Genomic DNA, 14,198 nt, shown 5'->3' with positions numbered 1-14,198 from the left:
ATCCTCAGGCTGTTCTTTGGGAGAGGGTTTTATGATCTTGTTCTGGATTTTATGGTCATTCCTGAAGCTGGTGCCTTACTGTCTTTTTGAAATCAGGCCTGATCCTCAAAATGGAAACAAACGGGGTTTATATTAACCCTTTCATCTGTTGAGAATCAACATCAGGTTTGGTGTGGTTTGGTTTTGCTTTTGCTTTTTGAGACAGGGTTTCCCTGGGTAGCTGTTCTGGAACTCACTCTGTAGACTAGACTGCCTGGAACTCAGAGATCCATCTGCTTCTGCCTCCCACATGCTAAAGCACATTGCGTGTTTTTCCGGGCTGTTCTGATGTTTTGTTTTGTGTCTGTCCCAGAGTCAAGTGGCCTTTTGACCCAGGACAGAGATTTGCGGAAACTTTTTAAACAAGCAAGCTTAGGTCTGGAGAGCGTGGGCCATAACCGAACCCCAGAGCCGGTTTCTTAATAAAGGAGAGCAGTCTGAAGCAATATCATCCATACCCAAAATACATCTGAATCCCCACAAAGCTGAATCAAGTGACCAGAAGGAGGAACCAGTACACAGAGAGGACAAAGAAGGCCCGGAGATGAGATTTTTGTGGGACTTAAACAGTAGACTTGACAGAGCAAAGGCAACCAGAGGGACAGAGCCTGAGCAAGTGCCACAAGGGAGCTAGCTAGCTGGGAGACGGGACGACAGCAGAACTTACACAGACAAATACGGGACAACACAGCTGCAGATTAAGGGAGTCCCAACTGGGATTCACATCACCTTAGCAAATACACACGGTAGTAATCAGACAAACATGGCAGGGCCTTCACCTAACGCAGCACACTGACAACCTAGGGCTTCAGGGATGCAGAGTTGCCTACCCAAAAGTCAACACGGTGTTCCTGATTTAAACAGCATTTTCTTGACTTTTCTCCAGCTAAAACAGTAGCTTTTGCCACCATGTTTAGAATTGTAAATAGCTCTGTCTTCTAGAATGGATCTCATTAAAGCCGTCCAGTCATACAGGGTTAAGAAGTAATTTAGGAGCAAGTCCTTGTAAAATTTTAAGTAAGCGAATGTATTCCATGAGTAAATACTTACCTGTTTAGAATCTGTAAAAGTTTCATTAAGATAATAAGAGTATGACTATAGTGTATTTGTCCTTGAAGATACTGAAAGAGTTAGGGGTACTTTGAATCATAGTTAGAGAAAATGCCTTTATAACTCGGGGGGGGGAGGGCTTCTTTTTTAATTTTTTTCGTAAGGATTATAAGCACAAGGTCTTATATACATTCCTTTTTGTGCATAATATGCGCTAATTGTTTAATATTCATAATTCTTTATATTGACTGTTAGATGCTACTATTTTATCATCTGATTCAGGACTTACTTATAGATTCATTATCAATTTCTGTATCAAATAAAGCTTGAATATTTGGCTGGTTCACAGTTGTGGCCCTATCATTAAACTGATGAATATTTATTTCTTTTGTTCAGAAGAGGCTCTTGGTGTTTTTGGAAAAGAAAGTAAAGGTTGAGAAGTAAGAAAGACATCAACAACAGACATATAACAGTCATTATTGCTTCTTTCTCTTCTAACCATTTATGTATTTGTCTGATTATTTCTATTATCCCTTACTTATTATGTAATTTGTAATTGGTTTAAAGCCTGGGATATAAGTGGGCAAAGAGGCCACTAGGATATGGAAATGCTGTCTTTTTAGAGCCTGTTTAAAGACTTCCAAACCCTAGTTTCATGTTTTATAATTAAGGACCACCCTTTCACTCAGGTGGAACCAGTAGTAGTGTTTATTTGATTAAATAATTCTTTAGATGTAGAATGTTTTACCTTAATACCTAATCCTTTAATTGGGACTTTTAATAAATCTATCTACTAGTTGTCAACAGAAGAATTCCCCGTAATTACCTGCCTTTTAAAAGCTTTTAAAACCTGGTCCCACATTTTACAATTAAGACCCAGCCTTCCATTCCAGTGGAGTCAGTAGCAATGTTTCGTGATTGTTTAAAAAATTGTAGAAGCTTCATTTGTTACACATCCTCCATGTTTGTTAAGTAAGGCATCGGGCAACTGTACATATTGATTTTGAACCGATGGGGAATTTCACATTTCTGCTACTTTTGATGCTGAAGGTTGTGCTCACTTCAGAGGGAACTATTTACCTTTGCATTCGGTGTTTTTCTTTTGGGTGCCCATCTTGGAGGTATTATTTTCTTTTAGGATGAAGAGAAGTAAAATTCTGATAGGCCATTAGCAAGGCTCATAGCCTCTGATTTAGGCTAAAATTAGGAGTTAATGGTAATTTTAAAATATCCTCCACAGTCTACAGACTCTTAAGATGCCTTGACTAAGAATCTTGAGTCCCAGGAAGTGCTTGGATTATCCAAACACAGTTTAATTTCCATTGGTTTCTTCACAGTATTTGATGTGTGGGATTTGCATGGAGAGTATTGAGACATCTGTTCCTTTAGAGACTCCTAACACAGCTTCTGTAGGGTGTGCCTGCTCTTGCTCCTGCTCCTCCTCCTGCTCCTGCCCCTGCTCCTCCTCCTGCCCCTGCTCCTGCTCCTCCTCCTCCTCCTGCTCCACCTCCTACTCCTCCTCCTGCTCCTGCCCCTGCTCCTCCTCCTGCTCCTCCTCCTGCTCCTGCCCCTGTTCCTCCTCCTGCTCCTCCTGCCCCTCCTCCTGCTCCTCCTCCTGCTCCTCCCCCTCCTCCTGCTCCTGCTGCTCCTCCTCCCGCTCCTCCTCCTGCTCCTGCTGCTCCTCCTCCTGCTCCTGCTGCTCCTCCTGCTCCTGCTCCTCCTCCTGCCCCTCCTCCTGCTCCTGCTGCTGGCCTGCAGACATTGTCATCCTTTACAGCTCCATGAAACTTTATAAAATCTTCCAGTACAATCATTATCTGCTCCTTTCAGCACTGGCTGGGTTTCTGTGTCAACTTAATCCAAGCTGGAGTTATCACAGAGAAAGGAGCCTCCCTAGAGGAAATGCCTCCATGAGATCCAGCTCTAAGGCATTTTCTCAATTAGTGATCAAGGGTGGGAGGGCACAGCCCACTGTGGGTGGTGCCATCCCAGGGCTGGTGTCCTGGGTTCTATAAGACAGCAGGCTGAGCAAGGCAGGGGAAGCAAGCCAGTAACATCCCTCCTTTGTCTCTGCATCAGTTCGTGCTTCCTAAGAATTCCAGTCCTGACTTCTGACTGATACAGCAATGTGGAAGGTATAAACTGAATAAACCCTTTCCTCCCCAACTTGTTTCTTGGCCATGATGTTTGTACAGGAACAGAAACCCTGACTAAGACAGGTAGGATACATTTTGAGCAGATACCCCAATTTCAAGGTGGCTGGACCTCTTCATCTGCTCCTCTTCCCAGTGTGGTCACAGTGAACTAATCTCCTTTCTCTGCTGTTCTCTAGGACAGACCTCTTTAATCATATTTAAACGGGTGGCCATGTGCACCACATGTCCACTTGCTGTGGCCCAGACTGTAACCATAAAGATTCCAATACTAAACACAGAGTACAGAATATGAAGTGTGTGCAGTGTAGAACCTGGGTGGGGCTCAGCAGACAAGGAGGGAGGCTTCATACCACCTTAACAGTAAAAGTGCCCGTGTCCTCTACCATATTGCATGACACAAAATAGACATTCCTAGTAAACTAGTGGGATCTCAGAATGGTCCCAGAACAGGATGACATCTGCTCTCTTACCACCACCACCACCACCCCCAGCCCCATCTTTCTGGAAGTCCCCTTAGGTGCTGGCAGCCTGGCACAGCCCATAGTGCCAGTGGGATGGGTAGCTACTCCAGAGCCCATGCTGATTTGGGCTCAGGTGTTCAAAGGCTGTATAAAATGATAAAAACAAACAAACAGACAGAACACAGCCTTCCTGCTGTGCGGTGGAGTAGATCTGTGCCTCAGTGCTGGTCTCCAGAGTCTGCTTCCTGGATTTGTGACTCTATCTCCCGCACCCCCTCCTGGATCCCAGTTCCCATGATGAAGCTGTCAGACTGCACACACACGAAGCAGAGAGATGCATGCCGGTGTGCACCTTGTTTTCTTGTGTTTAGTTTTATTCAATGATTCAGACCAAGCTTGGGTTGGTACAACCCACATCCCAGGTGTGACTTTCCTCCTCAGTCAGATGGTAGAAACCCGATCTCAGACACACACGGAGCAGGCTCCAAGGTGATTCCAAATGCAGTCCTTCTGAACATGATCAGGAACCACAAGAATGGCCCAGAAGTTCCTTGACGTCCTTTAAACACAGTGCTATGCAGCTCTGCTGGAAGGCACTGAACAGAAAGTGGTTAGATGAGCAAGTCACGATTCTATGCTGCGGAGAGACACCGCAGTCAAGACAAATACCAAAGAAAGGATTTACCTGGAGGCTTGCTTGCAATTTCAGAGGAGGAGCCCATGACCAGAATAGTGGGGAACATAGCAGCAAGCAGAGAGGTGTGGCCCTGGGGGAGAAGCGGAGAGCTCATGCACCTCTAACCAACAAGGGGGAGACAGACAGAGAGACAGACAGAGACACACATACACACAGAGAGACAAAGTCAGAGAGAGGGGAGAGAGAAAATATGATTCCTCAAAACCCATGCCCAATGATACACCCCTTCCAAGCCCATATCTCCTAATCCTTCCCAAAACAGGTTCATCAACTAAGAACCAAACGCTCAAATATATGAGCCTATGGGAGCCATTCTTCTTCAAACCACCACAAAAGGGAGATTTAATTATCATGTTACCCAGACCAGAACACAAAATAATCAAAATAATGTAAACTCAACATATTTTTTAACTAAAATTGTTGATATAGAATGTGGTCAAGATATGGGGAAGGACTGTAAGAGTGAATATTTTCTTCATTGAAAATCAGTATACAACAAATGATTAAATAAATCAATAATAATGGAACTGGGCATTGTGTCACATAATTACATTCCCAGCATTCAGGGCCCTGAGGCAGGAGAATTGTGCTTGGCAGGCCCGCCAGTCTCAAATACAAACAACAGGGCCTGGAGAGAAGAGTCAATGGTTGATTAAAAGCATATAATGGCCGGGTGTGGTGGCGCACACCTGTAATCCCAGCACTTGGGAGGCAGAGGCAGGTGGATTTCTGAGTTCGAGGCCAGCCTGGTCTACAGAGTAAATTCCAGGTCAGTCAGGCTACACAGAGAAACCCTGTCTCAAAAAACCAAAAAAAAAAAAAAAAAAAAAAAAAAAAAGCATATAATGTTCTTGTAGAGGAAGAATTTCAGTTTGCCACAACGTTCCCAGCAAGGCCTCACCTTCAAAACCTCTCCAAAGAGCATCAGCAACAGAGAACAAGTGTCCGAATACCAGTGAAAATGGGGGACGTCTTCCCACTATAAGAAGTAAGCATTTTCTTTCCCTGTCTCTCATCTCCCATCGTTTCTAACTTTTACACTTCCCATTTCAACACGTACTGAGCACGTCCTTAGAGTCACACTCAGAAGTCAGCAGTGGGATCATGTAGTCACATCCTCCTGCAGCTGACAGTCTGAAGACGAAGGTGGATGCTGCAGTGTCTGAGAGGAAAGTGACAAGAGCTGAGACAGAAATAAGCAGATGCAAGGGAAGGTCTGCTTAGGGCGCCCACGTGGTGCTGCAGGGATCGCGAACTCACACATGTAAGGTTTGAGGCGGGTCCTGAAGAGAGAGGAGAACTGGAAAACAGGAAGTAGAAGGTCTGCCAAGGAGACTTTCCTTATGATCAGAAACCACACTTGGTCACTTGCCTATTTGCCATAGATAGGGGGTTTTCATGCTGTCAACTGAATGGACACCATGACCAAGGCAAGTTTTATAAAAGGCAACATTTAATTAGGGCTGGTTTATAAGTTCAGAGGTTTAGTCCATGATCAAGATGGGAGCATGGCAGCATCCAGGCAGGCATGGTACAGGAGGAGCTGAGAGTTCTGTCTTCATATGAAGGTGGCTAGTGCAAGACTCCCTTCCGGACAGTTACGAGTAGGGTCTTCAAGCCAACACCCACAGTGATACACCTACTCCAACAAGGCCACACCTACTCCAACAAGACCACACCTACTCCCAACAGGCCACACCTACACCACAGTGCCACACCTATTCCAACAAGGCCACACCTACCACAACAAGACCACACATACACCACAGTGCCACACCTACTCCAATAAGGCCACACCTATTCCAATAAGGCCACAGCTACTCCAACAAGACCACACCTACCCAACAAGGCCACACCTACTCCAACAAGACCACACCTATACCACAGTGCCACACCTATACCACAGTGCCACACCTACTCCAACAAGGCCATACCTACTCCAATAAGGCCACACTTCCAAATAGCGCCACTCCCTGGGCCAAGCTTATACAAACCATCACACTATTCTTAGAACTTCCACACTTCTCACATTGACTTGTATTTCCATTTCTTTTTCTCAGTCTTTATTAATGGCAATAAAATACCTGACGCAGGCTATCTGTAAAGAAAAGAGGTTTAACGGGCTCACAGTATTAGATACTTAAAGTCTAATGATAGTGAAGGTCCCATTAGAAATGGCTGAAGAACCTGTGGGGGAAAAAATCACTTCTTCAAACAAGCGAGGCAATGGAAAGTTAGCCTTTCTTCAGAATTATCTTAGAGCTTTCCACAACTACTTTCACACTTCCAAGATCATGGCCCACAGTGACCTACGAGCTTCCCAAAAGGTCCTGCATGCTAGACGTCTGGACTGCCTCCCATATAACCATACTGGGGGGTGGGGGCAAATTCCTAACACAGGGACAATTGTAAGCCAATCACACCAAACCCAAACAACAGTTCCATCCATTATCTACCCAGCACCCAGCAATCCACCCAGCATCCATCCATGCCAAGCTATGTCCATGTTGTTCTGTCCAGTCACGGTCCTCTCACTGTATGACCATTTACCTAATCACCACATACTCACTGATGTCTTCTGTACACCAAGCTGGCCAGTTCTGATCCCCAGGCTTCAATCCGTTCACAGTAACCTCAACTGTGGCTGGTTGAAGAGGTGAGGGGTCTGGAGTCCATAGATTGCTCACCCAGGACTCTCTACAGGCAGGAGGGGCCTACGGCCACCCACCCAGGGGCATCATCTCTAAAGCAGTTGACCATGCTCTCATTTTCTCATGTGTATTTCCCCTTCTTTTACTTCTTACACTCCAAGCCCTTAGTCTTGATCCTGAGTGGAGTTGTAGGATCACTGAGTCTTTGTTCTCCCTGGGAAATTTACAGAGTTCAGTAGTTTCCTGGTCTGTCTTACAGCCACATGGGGTATTAGTGTGGCTGAATTCCAGCCAGGATTTAGGTGAAAGGCTCCCAAACACCACATTTTAAGAAACACTTGGGGCTGAACAGCTAGCATCATAGTTAAGAACACTTGCTAATCTTGCATACAACCCTGGTTTCAATTCCCAAAATCTACAGAGTGGCCCACAGCCATCTTTAGCTCCAGTTTGGGAGGATCTGTCTCCCCCTTCTGGCTTCCACAGGTACTACATACATACATACACAAGTCCACATACATACACTTATGTATATGTATGTATATGTATTATGTATGCTGGCGGAAACACTTATGAATATAAAATAAAAAATATAAATCCCTTTCAGAGTTTTTATTTTACAATTGTGTGTGTGTGTGTATGTGTGTGTGTGTATCCACACATGTGTGTATATCCTTGGCAGCCAGAGTCATCAGATCCCTGCTGGAACTGGAGTTACAGATGTGTGCTTGCTGGCTGATGGGAATACTGGAAACTGAATTTGGATCCTCTGCTCGAGCAGTGTCTGCTCTAAACTACTGAGCCATCTCTCTACAGCCCCATGTAATAGGAGCACTCTTTTTGTTCATTCTTTATAATAGTTTTGTCTTTGAATGGCTGGAGTCAAAAACACCTATTTTGGACAAGACTTAGAGGTCAAGATAAAAAGAGCTTGACTCCCAGACCATAAAAATTAAAAAAAAAAAAAGTCTGTGCTGCATTTTAAGAGCTTCCCAGGAACTCAGGCCATAAGTTCCAAGGTTGATGAATGCACTCTCCACCCAAAGCTTTGAAATGGAAAGGCTGTCAGCTTCTCATTGTTCTCAGGAGTGTCATCCAAAGGCAAGAAAGAAATGTGTGGTTCTCCTGTTCCTGTCCCCCTCTCTGCCATTCTAGTAACAGGCCTGTCTGCAGCAGGTGAACCTGACCCAACCTTAGGCTTTCTATAATTGTCTTTCTGGGAAAGAATTTTATTACTGCACAACACATTTTAAATGCTATCTGGAATCTAAGGGCTGATACACTGGCCAAAGCAGTCTAGTCAGAAGAGTCAGACAATGTGTCTGGATTTCTCTCAATTATTGCAGAATGATTCTATCAGCCTTCCAAATGTCACATGTCCCTGCTCTTCTGTCCTGGGACCCAGAGATACCAAACTCAGTTTAACTCAGCTCCACATGCTTTTAAGAAATGTTGAGACATGGGTTGGTCCAAGTCTATCCTCAAGAACAACTCCGGCAAAGAAGCGGAGAGGCATGAGTCTGCTTCATGAAGCGGGCCTCTCCTGAGCCACCTGGGAAACCCAGAGTCACTCCCTTTCCATTGTGTCTCCTCCTACTCTGCCCCTCCCTCTTCCCTGCCTTGTCTGTTTCTCTTCCCTGTTTTATTGCCAACCTCTGACTTACTGTGTCCTCTGTCTGTCCTCTCAGAGCTAAGCTGAAGAGTCCCACACAGCATTCTGCAACACTACAAGTTAGCAGTTTAGAATAACAGACTTAACTCAGTCCTGAAGGAACTCTTAGCTAAGTGTCGCCCACGCTAGAACAGAAGATAACTGTCTGGAAGTGTCACCTATGAGCACACTTCATGTAGATCACACCAGACCCTATCAAAGCACCCTCCCCCACTCCCAGTGGCAGACATAGAAGGGCAGAGGATAGACAAGGGAGCCGAGCATGACCGTAGAGATTATCCAGCCTTTCCCAACTGTAGATGTTCCTCTCTGTTCCTCTGAATCTATAGGTTCGTCACTAGAGAAGCCAGGATTTAGGTTTTTTGTGTCCTAGTTGGATTGCTGAGAGTTTAAGGGCACCCAGGGCTTTGTGCCTTGGGCTCAAGGGCGTGCACCTGCACAAGAGGCCCAAAGAGCCTCTCTTAGTTCCCTAGAGTCCACCCTTATTACATTATCTCATAAAACAGTAGACACAGTGAGTGGCAAAGAAATTGGTTCTTTACCTGATTTGCGTCAAACTATAAATGAATCTATTTCTTTTAACCAATTTCTCTTTCATAATTTCTTTTGGAATACAGGAAAAAATAAGGTGGGGAGGGGGGTGCTAAATGCCACATAACAGTTATGGCGAGGACCAGAAAATGCCAGCTCTGGGAGAGGCAGCAGCAGGGATGCAGGTAAGCATGGGTATTAAGAGGGAAGGCAGCCGAGACTGGCCACCCCTGGCACTGGTGCCATCAACTTAATGCCTCAGACACAGGGCACACTAGCAGCAGGAACAAAAAAAAAACAGCACCTAAAGTAGTGTTCCCTTTCTTCTCTTGAGGGACTCGCCCTTCTCACTCTGCCAATAACACACACACACACACACACACACACACACACACACACGGGTGGGGCATATTCCCAAAAGCAGGAGATATGACAGATATAGCCACATTCAGCATTTAAGCTCATTGGTTTTCATTTCTTCAACAGTAAGTAAATAAAGTTATTAACAGGACTGGCCAAGATTATCATCACTAGGGTATTCTGTACTCCGCTCTAGGTCTCTGTAGTGTGTCATTGGCCAAGTGTATTCGAAACACTCAGAAGCGTCCTGTGTTGCCCATCACCATCACTAGAGGGTCACTGTCCAGATCCAAAGGTGGAAGAAAGCTACCCTGCACAGTGTACTTGGGATTCTGTACATCGACACCTACATAAGAATAAAAGTTAAAATAACGAAAGTGATAATGAAGTCAAAGCAGTAAAATATTTGCACATAGAATCACAACACTTTCCAGAGTTCTCTTTTGTTTGTTTGTTTGTTTGTTGTTTTTTCGAGGCAGGGTTTCTCTGTGTAACCCTGGCTGTCCTGGAACTCACTCTGTAGACCAGGCTGGCCTCAAACTCAGAAATCCGCCTGCCTCTGCCTCCCAAATGCTGGGATTAAAGATGTGCAGCACCACCACCTGGCCAGAGTTCTCTTTTAATACTAAATAAATAGAATGGCATTCCCATGAAGTGATATCAATACAAAAAGGAGTTCAGAGGCAACATACCTTTGCCTATTTCCTGTCTTTCCAGCACACTTATGAAATGCTATTATGACTCAAGAAAAAAAATAATACTATGCTACCAATTACCTAGTTGATGTCTAACTTTCTATTTGTTTCACATACATCTGAAAATATATACAGATAACCTAAGGTGTTGAATTTGCAATGCACTCACGCTCCTCATTTAACCTCTCAGGAAAGAGGCCTTGAGACGGGGTAAAAGGCATCGTAAATCTTTGCTGAAGGCAACTCAGAAATGGATCGAAATGAAACATAGAGCTAATTCTAAGGGAATGATCTGCATTGTCGATGAAGGAAAAATCTAATCCTGTGCAATTAATGACAACCAGGCAAGATGGTGCCTGCATTCTTACACATAACTACCCCAGCACTGAGGCTCAGCAAGAATTGCCTTCAGTTGGTGGTCAGTCTGCGCTGGTCTGTGCCACTATCTGAAATCACAAATATTAGTTGTTAAAAGGGCAAAACATTAAGAGGCATATAAATATAAAACCCCTGGGGGCAAAATGAAACTGTCATTTTCATTGTAGAAAAGTCATAGGTAAAGTATGGCTATGGGAATAAATATGGCTATTTTGCTCTAGCTAGACCTCATATGCAGATTGACAGGAGGAAAAAAAAAATCGAAATACCAACATAGTGTGTACACAAGGAGCCATGTCTGCCTTAAGCCTGTGGGTTGTCGGAACTGCCATTTAACTTCTGGACAGCATTCAGGCATTTCACACAAACTAAGCCTGCCCCAAGCAAGAAACAGCATTCCCAGTACCTAATAGTGTGAGAAAGGGGGGAGGGGAGGCGGGGGGCTTGAAACTGTCCTAGAAAACTGTTTACTCAGAGAATTCCACTAGGAAGTCTGAAATGGCGGTGAAAACTAATTACTAATTAGCAATACTGGCAACAATCTAACCTTAAAGTGAAAACGCTACACTGTCTTTAACACTTAAAACTGACGTAATGCTAAACAAATACAGCAAGTCCTATGTAGGGGGTCACACCAATTACTACTTTAACAAACCTTTAAAACAAAGGGAACCGTTCAAAGGACTTCAGTGTCTGTGTGCTTCCAATGGAAGAACTTGAGTAAAAACGCTCCATAAAAAGTGTAAATGGCTTGGAAGGGTGGAAAGTTGTGCAGTCTTTGTGCACTCGAACAAGATGAGTGGCCCATGACTTCAGAAAAAAATGCCCGCGTTCAGGGTCTTCAGGACCTTCAGCATCCACAGCTTGCAGCTGCGCTTCTGCTGTTCTGCATACTTGGTTGTCGCCTTCTATGTGCCCTTCCAGCAGTGCCGGGACTTTCACCGGCTCCAAGTTCTGTTAAAGTAAAAAAGAAACTTTAAAAATGAAGGGCGTTGGTCTACTCGCAGAGAAAAGCTTCGGCGATGAATAGCGCTCATTTGTAAACGTCATCGAATAACTGTCCAATCAAGTTAAAGTTAGCAATAAAGCAGCGTACAATTGGTTTAGGTGACACACTAACACACAGCCAATGAATTTGATCTTTTTCGCGCCCTGCGTTAACCACTCGGTGTGTAAGCCTCAATTCATCCTAAACAGGTGAAAATTAGCTACTCCTACAGACTAAAACCAGCTAGCACATGGCGATGAGTGTGCAGTTATGGCCCACGTATTTACTTGCCAGAGAACGATCTCAAGGGTCCCCAGGTGACCCATAGGGGCCGAGAGATTACCTAACAGCCAGTTATTCAGAAACCTGAGTCTTACCTTGTAGATTGTGAGCACAGGACTCAAACAATGGCAGGCAAATGTCCCGTTTTGTTGGCCCAGGTGAGTCAAACAGGACCCGGAAAGCTTAAAGTGTGTACAGCTGCATTCACAGAGCTCTCTGGGTGGCTCTGAAAAGAGCCTTTGGGGCTTTGTTGCTGTCACAAACAAACCTACTTCTTCTTGGAAACAGCCTTCTTTGCCTTGGCCGCTTTAGGCTTAGCTGTCTTAGGTTTGGCAACCTTAGGTTTGGATGCCTTAGACTTCACCGCTTTGGGCTTTGCCGGGCTCTTTGCTGCCTTTTTAGGCTTGGCAGGAGACTTGGCTTTCTTAGGACTCTTGGCAACTTTTTTTACTCCAGCCGCCGCAGGCTTCTTTGCTTTCTTTGGAGTTTTCTTCACCGTCTTCTTTGCCCCCGCAGCCTTCTTAGGCTTTTTTGGGGTGGCACCTGCAGGCTTCTTGGCTTTGGCAGCCCCGGCCTTCTTAGCCTTGGGCTTGGCCTCTCCAGAAGCCACCTTTTTGTTAAGCTTGAAGGACCCCGAGGCGCCAGTACCTTTGGTCTGCACCAGGGTGCCCTTGCTCACCAGACTCCTGAGACCAAGCTTGATGCGGCTGTTGTTCTTCTCCACATCGTAGCCACCAGCAGCCAGCGCCTTCTTAAGGGCGGGGAGGGACACGCCGCCGCGCTCCTTAGAGGCAGAAACAGCTTTAGTTATGAGCTCGGACACCGGGGGGCCAGTGGCCTTGCGCTTTGCTGCGCCGGCCTTTTTTGCAGTCTTCTTCTTGGCGGGAGACTTCTCTACAGGAGCCGGAGCCGCAGTCTCAGCGGGAGCAGTTTCAGACATGGCGAGAATAAAAGCTATTAGCTGGTAGAAAAGAAAACCTAACAAGAAGAGCAAACTGTGCAATGCTGCTTTGCTCAGGCCCCGGGTTTATATAAGGCGGTGCTGGGCTGTGATTGGTGGAGCGGCCAATCCACCGCCCTCTGGCCGCAGCGACTCAAGGTTACAATCCTAAATTGTGTTTGTTAGTCCCCTAATTTTTACTTACTGCCGAAAATAAAGTCACAGAAATTGTCAGTTTGGAGTTCCAAAGGAGAACAGCCTTCGGTTTCACGTACCTGTTTGTGCTTTTTTGAATCACACACAACTGACCAAAGATATTTTTAAAAATCCCTCCAGTGTTTACTAGAAATCCACCAACCACATGACATCCTGAGATTTACTTGCATGTTTCTGTTAACTTATATAAAGTATGCAAGGAACATTACTTTAGAGGATTTGTACAAAGATACCGCCTTTAATTTTTGCAGGAGTAAAACTAATAATTCTTTTAGATTGGGCAAAAACATTATTTGTGTCTGTAGCAAATAACACATGTTAGAGTGCCTGGTTGGCTACAGACTGAAATTAACCACTTTAGATATTTCTCTTTAAAATAGCCCAAGCTCCTACTACCTTGTATGCATTGACATCTGTAATGGAGAATGCAATATTTACAGTCTGAGAGAGACTTCCTTGAACTAGGGAGATTAGAAATCATTATATTTAGGAGCTGTAGAGATGGCTCAGTACTTAAGACCACTTCCTGCTCTTGGGGATTTGGGTTTAGTTCCCAGCACCCACAGGACAGCTTGCAACTGTCTATACCTCCTGTCCCAGGGGGTCTCAGGCTTTCTGCAAGATTCGCACTGTATCAGGCATATAACTGATGCACATATATACAAGTACGCAAACCCTCATGCGCATAAAGCTTTAAAAATATATCTCAAATACTTAAAAAAGAAACACTAACCTCAGATGCCAATTGCCTTAATTCTAAGGAAAAATAAATTAGATATGGTTCTGATCAATGGGCTTCACCATTTCCTAGGGATATAATGTAGACAGAAAAATACATTAAAAGATATTTTACATTAGAAAAATTCCAAAAGTTTCAGAAAAATTTTCAGGGAGATCCTACCACTCTCAAATGAGATGGCCAGTGAGATTTTGAAAGTATTTAGCCAACGACACAGTCACACACTTAAGTAAATAGCCAATAACAATATTGATACATTTGCATCTTTAGATGACAAGAAGGCCAATATTTTAGAACACTATTGAGGAATCCACATTTATGCAAATGCAAGGATTTGGAGATG

At 44.6% G+C, this 14,198-nt stretch overlaps 3 protein-coding genes across 12 annotated transcripts in view; 1 reads left to right on the top strand and 2 right to left on the bottom strand.

Annotated features, from left to right (window-relative positions):
- The window catches only part of LOC127665117 (uncharacterized), a 60,905-nt gene that overhangs the window by 13,929 nt on the left and 32,778 nt on the right, over positions 1-14,198 (bottom strand). The gene's annotated exons all lie outside the window — the stretch shown is intronic.
- The window catches only part of LOC127665101 (histone H2B type 1-C/E/F/G/I-like), a 30,615-nt gene that overhangs the window by 9,281 nt on the left and 7,136 nt on the right, over positions 1-14,198 (top strand). The window contains exon 3 of one of the 3 annotated variants that reach the window (XM_052157512.1): positions 353-1,433. The exons of 1 other annotated variant lie outside the window; for it this stretch is intronic. The gene's annotated coding sequence lies outside the window, so the exon portion shown is untranslated. Of the gene's footprint in view, positions 1-96; positions 1,434-14,198 lie in introns of those variants that run through there. One more of the 3 variants, XM_052157511.1, reaches the window with a different exon arrangement.
- H1-5 (H1.5 linker histone, cluster member) lies at positions 4,060-13,849 on the bottom strand. Of its 8 annotated transcripts, none has more exons than XM_052157491.1 (5): positions 12,056-13,849; positions 11,346-11,644; positions 5,464-10,758; positions 4,392-4,503; positions 4,060-4,302 (listed from the first exon to the last, which is right to left on the bottom strand). In XM_052157491.1, the coding sequence occupies exon 1, from the start codon at positions 12,898-12,900 to the stop codon at positions 12,229-12,231; it is 672 nt and encodes a 223-aa protein (XP_052013451.1). In that variant the 5' UTR covers positions 12,901-13,849; the 3' UTR covers positions 4,060-4,302; positions 4,392-4,503; positions 5,464-10,758; positions 11,346-11,644; positions 12,056-12,228. The 8 variants fall into 8 exon arrangements, with proteins under 8 accessions (XP_052013451.1, XP_052013450.1, XP_052013446.1 ...); XM_052157490.1 differs by having other exon boundaries at positions 4,392-4,473; XM_052157486.1 differs by having other exon boundaries at positions 4,392-10,758.

The sequence above is a fragment of the Apodemus sylvaticus genome, chromosome 14 (assembly GCF_947179515.1).
Source record: "Apodemus sylvaticus chromosome 14, mApoSyl1.1, whole genome shotgun sequence".
Taxonomy (NCBI): Eukaryota; Metazoa; Chordata; class Mammalia; order Rodentia; family Muridae; genus Apodemus; species Apodemus sylvaticus.
The sequence above is the reverse complement of the archived record's forward strand: the minus strand, read 5'-3'. Positions and strand labels throughout refer to the sequence as shown.

Bases quoted from the DNA above. Each gene is read 5' to 3' on its own strand.
- H1-5 (XM_052157486.1), bottom strand. From the start codon at position 12,900: ATGTCTGAAACTGCTCCCGCTGAGACTGCGGCTCCGGCTCCTGTAGAG.